Raw genomic sequence first — 12713 nt, forward strand, 5'->3', positions numbered from 1 at the left:
GAGCGTGCTAGTAGCTGCAGCTCAAGAGCTTTGAGTCCACCAGGAGAAAAGCACAATATAAATATTATTTGTCTTGTCTTTTGTTTGGTATGTACAGTATTTATTTACTGTACACATCCAACATAGCAGTTGTGTTATAATGTGTCCATTGCCAACCCCCAAAACTGCCTGCATTTCACCCAATTTTGACATCTTCACTCAGCGTGACTGTTACAGTTCATAATGTCAGCTCATAATGTCAGCTACCAATACAGTCTCCTGCTGTTTTGACAGAAGAGACTGCTGCTAGTGTACGGAGTTCCACGTAGTATGGCCATACCTTCTTTTCCTCTTCCCAAAAATTTAAGAAAATAAAGTCTGCAAAACATTTCGTCTTGATTAATCTTGTAATCTACAAACTGGAGTTTTCCTACATCCATCAGGTCAGCTGCGGTGTGAGCTCTACTTTATTCAGTCTACAGTGCTTTTACTGAGTGTACTGAAATGTATGAGGTGAGAGGCCCCCAAATATAGCAAATAATAGAAAACATAAGGTGCCTCATAATGCATAAATTACATATTTGAAAAGCAACTGTTCATTTACCTATAGAAAATAACACTGATAAGCTATTTTTATACTGTTGTACTTGTACCCTGTTTGACTTGTAAGAACAGAACTATATTAACCACTTCACCACCAAGGGGTTAACGCAGTGATCTGCACACTTGGCTTTCCAGCTGTTAAGGAACTACAAGTCCCATAATGCATTAGCCTTTACGAATCATGACGTAGGCTGTCAAACTTCTGCAATGCATTGTGGGACTTGTAGTTCCTTAACAGCTGGAGAGCCAAGTTTGCAGATCACTGCCCTAACGGATCAGAGCAATTTTCACATGTCAACCTCTTCCCTTTTATTTGCCAATAACTTTTTCAATACTTATCACAACAAAATTATCTATACCTTGTTTTTTTTCACCACAAATTAGACTTTTTTGGGGGTGATATTTGTTTTCAGTAATTACTTTACTTTCTATGCATTTTGAAGGGAAAATACAAGGAAAAAAATGAAAAAATACACATATTCTCCAATTCCATCCCCTATAGTTTTAAAATAAACAATGCTAAAAAAAAAACACACACACATTTATCTGCTTATTTGTCCTGGTTATCACAAGATTTTAATTATGTCCCTAGTACAAAGTATGGTGACAATATATTATTTGGAAATAAAGGTGTATTTTTTTCTATGTTGTGGTTTTCGTTTTCTCATTGCATACTACCAATGATTGAAATTGAGCAAAAATAAGAGTAATAATACACCCTCATGGCATACATATTTAAAAAACTGAATCCCTAAAGTAACTATTTATTTATTTAATTTTCAATTCTGTCACTTTTGGTTTTTTTTACAAATGTTTTATTTTGACACAATGTATATGAGAATAACAATTTTATTGCTTCTCATTCAGTTTGCCGCTAAAAAAATTCATATGTCATAAGCCTTAGATCTCAAACACCCCAAATTCTATTCTCTCGATTAAAACGATTCCCTATATACAAAATCAGATAGCTTTTTGGCCATGCAATACACTGTTAACCATGAGCAGCACTAATTGGTTTTTCAAGGCCACTTTTTTGCACCAAAAGCAATGCAGTCATTCTTACATAGAAAAGCCCATGGAGCATCTGAACAGTCAAGAAAAGCCATAAATGTCACCATTCTGAAAACTAGTGACCCAGGCCTACTCAAATATACATATTTTGTAACATTTGTACTTATGCGGTTTTGCTAAAATTGTACCATATCTTTGAAAATGGTACTTTTTACAGTTTTTTTCCCCTTTGGCACAAAAACAAAATTCGAATGACTTAGGCCTTAGCTCTCTAACACCCCAAATTTTATTATCTCACTTGTCACAGTTAAAATGATACCCTATATACACAATCAGATAGCCTTTTAGCCACGCAATACACTGTTAACCATGAGCAGCACCAATTGATTTTTCAAGGCCATTTTTTGCACCAAAAGTAATACAGTCATTCTTTCTTTCTTCTCAGCTCTCACACACCCCAAATTCTATTCTCTCGCTTGTCACAGTTACAATTATAAACTTTATACATTAATCAGTTATATTTTTGGGCACATGGCAAACTGTTAACTACCAGTAGCACTAAAGCCCCTTTTTTTAACCAAATTTAACAATGTCATTCATTTTTTTATCAAAGGCCCTGGAGTGACAGAACATTGGATACATGTCATAAATGTTACCATTCTGAAAACTAGAATGGGATCATCCCCAAGGGCGTTCTTCGCAAGCGCTGTACAATATTTTCTCCTACTGCACATGTGCAAGACACTCCCAGAGGCGGGAGCATGATCGAGGACACGCGCGGCCAGGGCCACGCAGACGCAGTCACCGGTGATCGGCACTGAATTGAAACTAAGCCACTGCGGGGGACCATAGGATCGTTTCAGGACGTTGCGGGTATAGGGAGGCTGCAAGGGGCTGGTAGAAGCCCTGAGTAAGTAAAACTCCTTTAATTAATTTAGTTAAGGTTCCCTTTATGCAGGGAACACACAAGATGCGTTTGTGCGCGTTTTGCCACGGATGGCAAAACTACATGATTCTTCACATGCTTCGGTACGTGCACACTCCTGCACATGCACTTTAAGGCAGGGAACACACTTGTAGGGCCGTTTTTCCCTACGATTCCCGGGTATCCATAGGTTTTTGCATTGTTGTTAAACGTAAATGGTTTTCCGTGAACTTTTCCACATTTCCAGCGTCATGTACTGTATGCAAATGTATGCATCAGGCGGAAAAAAGCAGAAAGCTGTGCAATTTAAAAATGTGCAGAAGTTAAGGTTTCCTTTAGGCAGGGAACACTCTAGACGTGTTAGTGCACATTTTGCCATGGATGCAAAACACGCACGATTCTACAGTGCATTTGCACGTGCACCTGCACGTGCATTTTAATGCAGGGAACACACTGGCACGGCTGTTTTCCCCTGTGATTCCCAGGTCTCCATTGGCTTATTTATTTGCGTTTATCGCAAACGTTTTTCTATGAACGTTTCCACCTTTCTGCGTTTGCGAATAGGTTGCCAGGGGCTGGAGGAAGCCCCAGGTTCTGACTTTTAAAGTGCACATTAGTTTGCACGTGCTTTGGTCCAAACGTCCATTGGTCCATTAACAGGGATGTCACCATGTGATTTTACAATGGGCAAATACTGACTAAATCATTTATAAATAATTATTGTAAAACAAATTCTCATTATTTAACTTTACTGCGGTTCCTCTTTGAATAAAATATGCTATATATAAGTCTATACTGTCTGAAATTTACAACAGGGAGCAACTATGAGGTTAGATCAGTTGCCTGAAATACCAGTATGCAACTCTCTGGAAAACTGTGGAAGAGGGCAGTAGACACTAAGGTTAAGTTGGAAAGCTGAAAAGTATAATTAGGAGCATTTGTCTGCTGTCACTGCAATTGCACTATATTTCCTATCCAGAGGGATCATGTTACTGAGTAGTGCTTCATAACAAGATCTCCTAGCGAATCTTCCCTTAAAAGCTTATTGCTTATTGGTTGAGTACCAAAGACTAAGTTGTTTGCAATAATTTTGTGTGGCGAACTGAACAATATCTGTCCGAACCTATAGCGGTCCAGAGCCTTTTCTCACCCTGGAGATTTGTGTAGATGCTGTTTATACCATTTGGACATGATATAAGAGCATCAGCTCTGTTGTATTTTGTCATTGTATCAGAGATTCCTGCAGTAACAGATCTAATCACATACTCGCCTTAATATAATCATAATGCATTTCATATCCAATAATAATATTATTTCTAATCTTTGCCACTGTAGAAAGAGGTTGCCTGGTCGCATTATCCGGCTCTATAACTTAATTCAATATTTTGAATATATATCTATATCTTTTGTAATTTAATAAATGGCAGCTCTCTACTCAAAATAGCACAATTATTTATGATTAGTTGAAGTTAACCTGCTGAAATAGAATCTATCATCCCATGATCTGCAGGTAATCATATTAGCAAAACACTGATTCTGCAACATGTGAGCAAAACAGCATTGCTGTAATTTATTATTATTTAGTATTTATATAGTATCTATATACATCTTCCACTGTGCTGTACAGAGTATATATACTCTTGTCACTAACTGTCCCTCAGACAGTCATATGTTTGTCATAGTCTAGGGGCAATTTTAGGGGTAAGCCAATTAACTTATCTGTATGTTTTTGGGAGGTGTGCATGGAGGAAACCAACGCAGACACAGGGACAACATACAAATGATGACAATATTAGGACAGTTTGTAATTATTATACAGTATTATGCGGTTATGGATGAGGTTATGGATGGCGTGCGCCTGTTCTCTAGTGCCCGTTATTAAACAGGCAGGATTAGTAGCTAGGGAAGCAGGAAATTTGGGCGCATGAGGCAAGTGGACAAAAAAGGCGCCGCCATTCACTCCCTTAATAAATATCGTTTGATGGGCGCCAAACAGGAAAAAAAGGGCACCGTAGATTATTAACGTTTTCAAACAGCGCCCGGAGATTTTTAATGTTTTCTAACGGCGCTTGTGATGATTTAAGTTTTCAAACTGCGCCGAATGACGAATAACGTTTACAAATATACTAAACATATCTATTGTTTTGAACTAAATCGTTATTTAACATTTTATCCCTTACTGTTTGTAAAACATTATTATTCACAAAATAAAGCGATCAGTATGTAACGTAAATTGTAACATATTTTTTACAGTCACTATTTGTAAAACATTATTCTCCACACAATAAAGCAATCGCTAAGGGGGGTTTTAGAGTGAGGCAACACCAGAGGGGGTCTTAGGGTTAGGCACCACCAGGCGATATTTAGGGTTAGGCACCACCAGGGGGGTCTTAGGGTAAGGCACCACCAGGAGGGTTTTAGGGTTAGGCACCACCAGGGGAGATTTAGGGTTAGGCACCACCAGGGGGTCTTAGGGTTAGGCACCACCAGGGGAGATTTAGGGTTAGGCACCACCAGGGGGTCTTAGGGTTAGGCACCACCAGGGGGGTCTTAGGGTTAGGCACCACCAGGAGGGTCTAAGGGTTAGGGATAGGTACAGGGAGGGTTATGTGTGAGAGTAGGGTTAGGTTTAGTTGTAGTAAAATGTTAGTAATATTTACTATTGTTTTACAACAGCTATTACGAGCACACTTATATTTTTTTTAGATTTTTTTCAGATTTTATTATATGAAGAAACGATAAATGAAGGGTATTCATAATAACATATAATTATAACTTTTAAACATATATTATCATTTTTTTTAACAAACGTAATTATAAGTTTCACTTTTAAAACAGGGAAGATTATCATTTTCACAATTTGCGATTTTTATACATTATTAAATGTTTTTTTAATTTGTAAAACATTATTTGTAAACGAAATACAACGCTATTACCGCTTATCGTTTACACCCCGCGCCCTTTTTTCCCGACGCCCTTTTTGCACGTATGTGTAGCTAGTACATGATATAAAAGTGTACAGTTTACATTGAAAACAAGGAAAGTGAAGATGATGCACAATTATATAGTACACATTATAAAATGTAACAGTGGCATAGTGGATAGCACTCTTGTTTTGCAGTGCTGGAATGCCAGGCAGGGCGCTATCTGCATGGAATTTGTATGCCCTCCCAGTGTCTGAGTTGGTTTCCTCCAGGCACTCCGTTTTATTCTTCCCACATTTCAAAAACATACACATAAGTTAATTGGCTTCCCCCTAAAATTGATCCTAGACTACGATGGACATATAATGACTATGGTAGGGATTAGACTGTGAGGACTCTGAGGCACAGTTGGTGACAAGACTGTATATACTCTGTACAGCGCTACAGAAGGCATTAGACCTATATAAATGTAATAACAATAGGATACTGTAAGATTATAGTACACAGTATAGTTAGCTTTTATGTTCAGGTAAAATTAGTACTTAGTGTGTTATGTGGTGCTGTCATGTTGATGAGATTGATGGCAACAGTTGTATCATACTCCCACAATTAACTCACAAATGATTATGCATAGAATATTGGCAAGTGGGTTTGACCATCAAGTAAAATTCAGAAAGCTTGAAGATCAATGGCTCAGCCCAATCCATGGCAAGACTGACCAGGCAGATGGGACACTCCGTCTTAATGGGTCTCAAAATGTAGGGAAAACTCAATAAAAATGTTTCTGAACATGTCATCTGATTGTCAAGGGTCTCCTTCTTCACAGAAGTCGAATTACAATTACAATCTGGATTATTACAGTAGCAGAACTATGGAACTTAACCACCGCAAATAGAAGTTTAAGAATCATTTTCTACATTTAATTATTTTCTGATACTGTGGTCTACTGGTGTTTTTAGATACTAATGCATAACATTTACTTAAATATACGTCTACATTACTGAAATGGTGTTTGGGTTGTGTTTCCACTGGTTGATTCTTAGATTGATATCCTGAACATTATATAATCTATGGACAGGGTGAGGTTGGGCGGATAACATAGTCACATAGGTCTTGACTTGAAACCATTAAATCCAGTTTCAGAATCTAAAATAAGCACTACCTGCACAACCCTATCAATGTTCCTGAATTGAATGAATTTGGCAAAGAGCGGTAGACTTCTATTCCTCAACAGTAATTTAAAAGACTACTATAAAAAGCATCTGGTCTCAGTTATTGCTGCTGGTGTAACCAGCTGCTAAGTTTAAAGAGCTAGTTATGGGTACTGGATAACTGTGTCACTTAAATATGTCTTATACATTTTTATTAAATATTTTATGTTTTTACTCAGAGGTTTGATTTGTTGTTTTTTGTTGTTGCTTTTTTTAAAGGGAACCTGAAGTGAGACTGATATGGCGATAGCCATATTTATTTTTAATGATACCAGTTGCCTATTATTCTTACTGATATTTTTGACTACAGTAGTGACTGATTGCAGTAGTGCATTGTTTAAATGGAAATAAATATGTCAGTAAACCTCCATATCCCTCTCACCTAAGGTGTGCTTTAAACTTACATTATGTAACGATCGGTGTAACACAGAGAGGGTCTGATTACCGGTGATCTGCAGTATCACCAAGAATGCAGAATATACCCGATTATTGATGATCTGCAGTATCACCGATAATCAGATACAGTATGTATTCTAACCTCTGGACACCTGAGAGATACGAGTGTTATCTGTGTAACAGTAATACTTTGAGTATTGCACCTGAGGGGCAGGTGCGAGGCAGTACAGGTACTGCACAAGAGACAAGTTCCTTCCACTAGCCTGGACTCTCCCGAGTGAGGCGCTAGGCTGAGAGTAGGAAGGACAGAGTGTGAGTGACACCAAAGAGAGGGTGTCACTAACAGGTCTGGGAACTGCCTCTAACAGTAAGGCCAGTTCTCGAGGTCGGGCAAGCCAGGTCGTTAACACACAGACAGATAAGGTACAGATTCAGGAGACAGATACGGAATCCAATGAACAGGCAGGGTTGGCAACGGAGAATCAAAATAGCAAGGTACAGAATCAGGAGGCAAATACAGAGTCCAGGAATGAGCAGAGTTTGGCAACAGGATATCAGAAATAGCAAGGTACAGAATCAGAGTTCAGGAGGATAGTCAGGCAGGCAGAAGGTCATAACAAATAATACAGTTCAATATTCCTAACGCTAAGGTGTGAGCTCCGTGATCATCAACACCTTTGGAAACTATGCTAGAACACAGAAACAGACAAGGCCTGAGTGCTACCACGTAGTGATCGCAACGCCAGGCACAAGAGAAATGACCAGCACCCAGTATATACACTATGGCGCTTTCCAGTGCCACCCTTAAGTGCTGGACCAATGAAAAGTGGTGGAAATGTCAGCTGACCAGCTTGGTCAGCTGACTTTCTTCTGGCTGTCATATAAACTCTGCCTCTCAGCGCGCGCGCGCATCATTCTGAACCTGTGTGGACTATCAGTCCCAGCCACACCAGTCACGCTTTGCAATGTCTCTGCTGGCCTGCATGCGGGGTGAGACGCACCGCTATCTGCACATGCGGTGGCCTCCCCGCGCCTGGTCAGACTGTCAGTAGCAGGCCTGTGCGCGCAATGCCAGCCGCGGAAAAAGCCGCCTCATCCTGCGTCCATGCGGCGGATTTTACGCGTTTCTTCACACATTACATTTTGTTTAAAGATCTAAAACAATGAAGTATGAAGATGATAAAACTGGGACGCATGATAAAATCTATTTCACATAACTGCAATATTGTAGCAGAAATACAGTCAGAATTGTCCCCCTGTTTCAGTAGACCTGCCATATTATAATAACTAGCAGGAAAAGGTGCCTGAAATGGTTAGTGGGACTATCACATTATAGCAGAACCTGCCACTGTCTGTACATGTGCATTCTTGTTTCACAACCCACATGTAGTTCATTTCAACACTGATAATTAGGAGTTAGTGCTATTATTTGTTTTCTTTAGATTTCAGGCACATTGCAAATACATTAAATTCAGTATACCTTGAGTTGTACAGTACCCTAATTACAACTAGCTGTATGTGATATGGAACTTTCTCTTGCAGTCATTTACTCTGCAGCTATTTAAACTTACCTATAACATATTCCACCCAAACCTGGTCTTGATCTGGATTGTATTGTCTGTTAAAATAAATAGTAATATCGAATGACTGCCCACGGCGTATGATGAGCTTGTTGTTGAAGTATCGGTCAGTGTGGTGCTCTTTTTTGTTTTTCTCATATTGCTGCTTATACAGTTCAACATCCTCAACTTCCAGGAAATCTGTGAAAGTTTAAAAAAGAAATCAGCCGCCTATGTCAGCAAATTTCAACTGCATCAAGACATCTGTTCAAAATGCAATGGTTAGCTGTTTTCTATGTACATTCAATTAAGGAAAATGATAGATGAGGAGGAGTAACTGGATTTGGCAAAAAATACCCAGCTCCACTTTTTGACACTTTTTTGTGCTACTAATGCAAGCACCATGTATTTGAAGCCTTGGTGTCCTGAGGAGGCGTGGAAACCTGTGAAACAGCTGTCGACCCGGGTGGCATTTTTTACCTGTTGTAACTAACCGTGCTTCACGAGTGCTGGAATCCATTATCTTCATTGAAATTGAGCACCATGTATTTGAACCCCAATCATTTTATTGTGAAAGTTAGTGCATAGATTTCCCCATGAAAGCCATTGGAATTACTTTATAGCCTCTTTCACAAGGGAGACTGAACTATGCTTGTTGAGCAGTTTAGCCTCCCATATGCCTGCCATCTAGTGTCTTCTGGCAATTTAATACAGCTAAATGACAGTGTTTATAACCCTACACATGTTAGCCCTTGACGCATGGTGCAGTTACCTGTCTGCAAGAAACTGCATAATTCCGCATTGGCTGCCTCTTTACTGCCTGTGCTGGGTGCTAGTAAGCATCGGGGGGGGGGGGGGGGGGAGGGTTGGCAGGCAGTGGAATTACCACCTCAGCCTCCAATGTGGAAGATGCCTCAAAAAGGATTTCAGGTTAAAGGGCAATGGTCAATACGCATATTTTTTCATACTGAGATGGGAATAGCTTGTCTAGCTGTTCTTAAGTACTGCTGTAAATATTTCCCTGCTTATCTCTTCCTTTCATGTTATAAAGTTCATGCAAAATCTCTCCTTTATTCACTGATGTCTTCACAGTAAATCATGGGGATAAACATCTGTTAACCCTCTGTAGGGTATACTACCTCACCTCTTGTCCTCTCCCCCCCCCCCTTTCCTTTAGATAAGCTTGCAAGGGCAGGGCTCTCTCACTCTTTTGTGTCTTGGAATATGTTATTCATTTTCAGCGGCGCCGCGAGGCATAAATGGAACCAAGCGGTCGCTTGGGGCCTCAAGATCGTAGGGGCCTCGGCGGCTCAGTGACGTCGGCGTGACGTCACTGTTTTCCCGCAGCCCCGTGGGGCTGGCAGAGCAGAGTAGGGCAGGGCTACGGGAAGATGGCCGCCACCGAAGCCCTGCTCTGGAGACTATGCCTCCAGTACAGGGCTTCGGGTGGCCATCTTCCCGTAGCCCTGATTCAATCAGCGCGGGAGATTGGAGGAGGGAGGGAGCTCCGTGGGAACTGCGCGCCTGAGGAGCCGGCCAGGAGAGGAGACGGGGAGAGAAGACTTCTGCCAGTGCCAGGTGAGTAAATTCTTTTCTTTTTGCAGCTCTGAAAATGTGCCCTAATTGCGTTTGATATCTGCTGAACTGTTCCCTAATTGTGTTTGATTTCTGCTGAACTGTGCCCTAATTGTGTTTGATTTCTGCTGAACTGTGCCCTAATTGTGTTTGATTTCTGCTGAACTGTGCCCTAATTGTGTTTAATTTCTGCTAAACTGTGCCCTAATTGTGTTTGATTTCTGCTGAACTATGCCCTAATTGTGTTTAATTTCTGCTGAACTGTGTCCTAATTGCGTTTGATGTCTGCTGAACTGTTCCCTAATTGTGTTTGATTTCTGCTGAAAATGTGCCCTAATTGCATTTGATATCTGCTGAAAATGTGCCCTAATTGCGTTTGATTTCTGCTGAACTGTGCCCTAATTGCGTTTGATTTCTGCTGAACTGTGCCCTAATTGCATTTGATTTCTGCTGAAAATGTGCCCTAATTGCGTTTGATTTGTGCTGAAAATGTGCCCAAATTGCGTTTGATTTCTGCTGAAATGTGGCCCTAATTGCGTTTGATTTCTGCTGAAAATGTGCCATAATTGCGTTTGATTTCTGCTGAAAATGTGCCCAAATTGCGTTTGATTTCTGCTGAAATGTGGCCTAAATTGCGTTTGATTTCTGCTGAAAATGTGCCCAAATTGCGTTTGATTTCTGCTGAAAATGTGCCCTAATTTCGTTTGATTTCTGCTGAAAATGTGCCCAAATTGCGTTTGATTTCTGCTGAAATGTGGCCCTAATTGCGTTTGATTTCTGCTGAAAATGTGCCATAATTGCGTTTGATTTCTGCTGAAAATGTGCCCAAATTGCGTTTGATTTCTGCTGAAATGTGGCCCAAATTGCGTTTCATTTCTGCTGAAATGTGGCCCAAATTGCGTTTGATTTCTGCTGAAATGTGGCCCAAATCCTGTTTGTTTTCTGTTGAAATGTTGTACAAATTGCGTTTGTTTTCTGCTGAAATGTTGCACAAATTGCGTTTTTATTTTCTGGTGTCTGGGGTAACTGTTGCTGCATTTATTATTTAATGGTCATAGTTGGCTATATTTGCTGTGCTACGGTTAAGCTCCGCCCATACGATGTCATGGCCAAATCCATCTTTCGGCGCTGCGCGCGCCTCAATCGCCCCCACATCCATTTTCCCCGAAAACAGCCCCGCCCCAATCCGCCCTCCAGCTCCACCCACATGTCATGGCCACGCGCCGCAGGATAGGGCCACTTCCTACAGTCCGCTTGGGGCCACAAAAACCTTAGCTGCACCCCTGTTCATTTTGTGTCTTGCAATTTGCTATACATTTTTTTCATCATGTTACTTTTGTCTCTGTAATTAACAATTCTGTATTTTGTATATTAGTGTATACCATTGTCTGTATTGCATTGTACCCCAAGTTTGTTTCTTACTGTGTGCAGCACCATGTTGGCACTTTGTAAACCAATAATAATAATAACACTTGGTTATTGATAGCTGTCCTTTAAAAAGTTTTTATAGTTGTTTTTATAACTAGCTTTAATGTTTAGTTGTTTTAGAAATTAACCACTTTACCCCCGCGCGTACGTATTTCTCCGCCCCTTTTTCCATCCTTTAACAACCAGGGACGGAGAAACACGTACTTTCCGCGTTCCCGACGCTGCCCGCGCTCCCGCTCGTAAACACGCCGCCCGCCGCTAGTAAACACGCCGCCGCCCGCTCGCCCAGAGATCAATGAACGGGAAAATCCATTCCCGTTCGTTGATCTAAGCCCCGCAATGATCAGCTGCTCTCCTATGGGCAGCGCGATCATTGTGAGAAAAAACTCACGTGTCCAGCCTCCTTATACTTCCTCCAAGCTTCCGGAAGGAAGCTTGGAGGTCGCATTAAAACAAAAAGTTACTGTGGCCATCTTGTGGCCAAATAGTAAACTACACCCTACACATTTTTCACATACAAATAAATGACTTTTACACATAAAATTAACTCATTACCTCCCACACTCCCCATTTTTTTTTTTTTGTAATTAAAAAAAAATTAAAAAATTTACAATTAAAAAAAATACATAAATAGTTACTTTAGGGACTGAACTTTTTAAATATTTATGTCAAGAGGGCATAACACTGTTACTTTATAAACTATGGGCTTGTAATTAGGGATGGACGCAAAAATGAAAAAAATGCACCTTTATTTCCAAATAAAATATTGGCGCCAAACATTGTGATAGGGACATAATTTAAATGGTTTTATAACCGGGACAAAAGGGCAAATACGTTTCATGGGTTTTAATTACAGTAGCATGCATTATTTAAAAACTATAATGGCCGAAAACTGAAAAATAATTATTTTTTTCCCCACATTTTTCCTATTTTCCCATTAAAACACATTTAGAAAAAAATAATTCTTGGCATAATGTCCCACCTAAAGAAAGCCTAATTGGTGGCGGAAAAAACAAGATATAGTTCATTTCATTGCGATAAGTAATGATAAAGTTATAGACGAATGAATGGAAGGAGCGCTGAAAGGTGAAAATTGCTCTGG

General features: G+C 40.1%; 1 protein-coding gene across 1 annotated transcript in view; it reads right to left on the minus strand.

Annotated features, from left to right (window-relative positions):
• Window positions 1–12713, minus strand: part of F13A1 (coagulation factor XIII A chain) — a 215955-nt gene that overhangs the window by 183093 nt on the left and 20149 nt on the right. Inside the window, exon 3 of the mRNA XM_068236848.1 lies at window positions 8621–8809. Coding sequence (XP_068092949.1) covers window positions 8621–8809 — 189 coding nt within the window. The remainder of the gene's footprint in view (window positions 1–8620; window positions 8810–12713) is intronic.

The sequence above is a fragment of the Hyperolius riggenbachi genome, chromosome 5 (genome assembly GCF_040937935.1).
Source record: "Hyperolius riggenbachi isolate aHypRig1 chromosome 5, aHypRig1.pri, whole genome shotgun sequence".
In the NCBI taxonomy this organism is placed as follows: Eukaryota; Metazoa; Chordata; class Amphibia; order Anura; family Hyperoliidae; genus Hyperolius; species Hyperolius riggenbachi.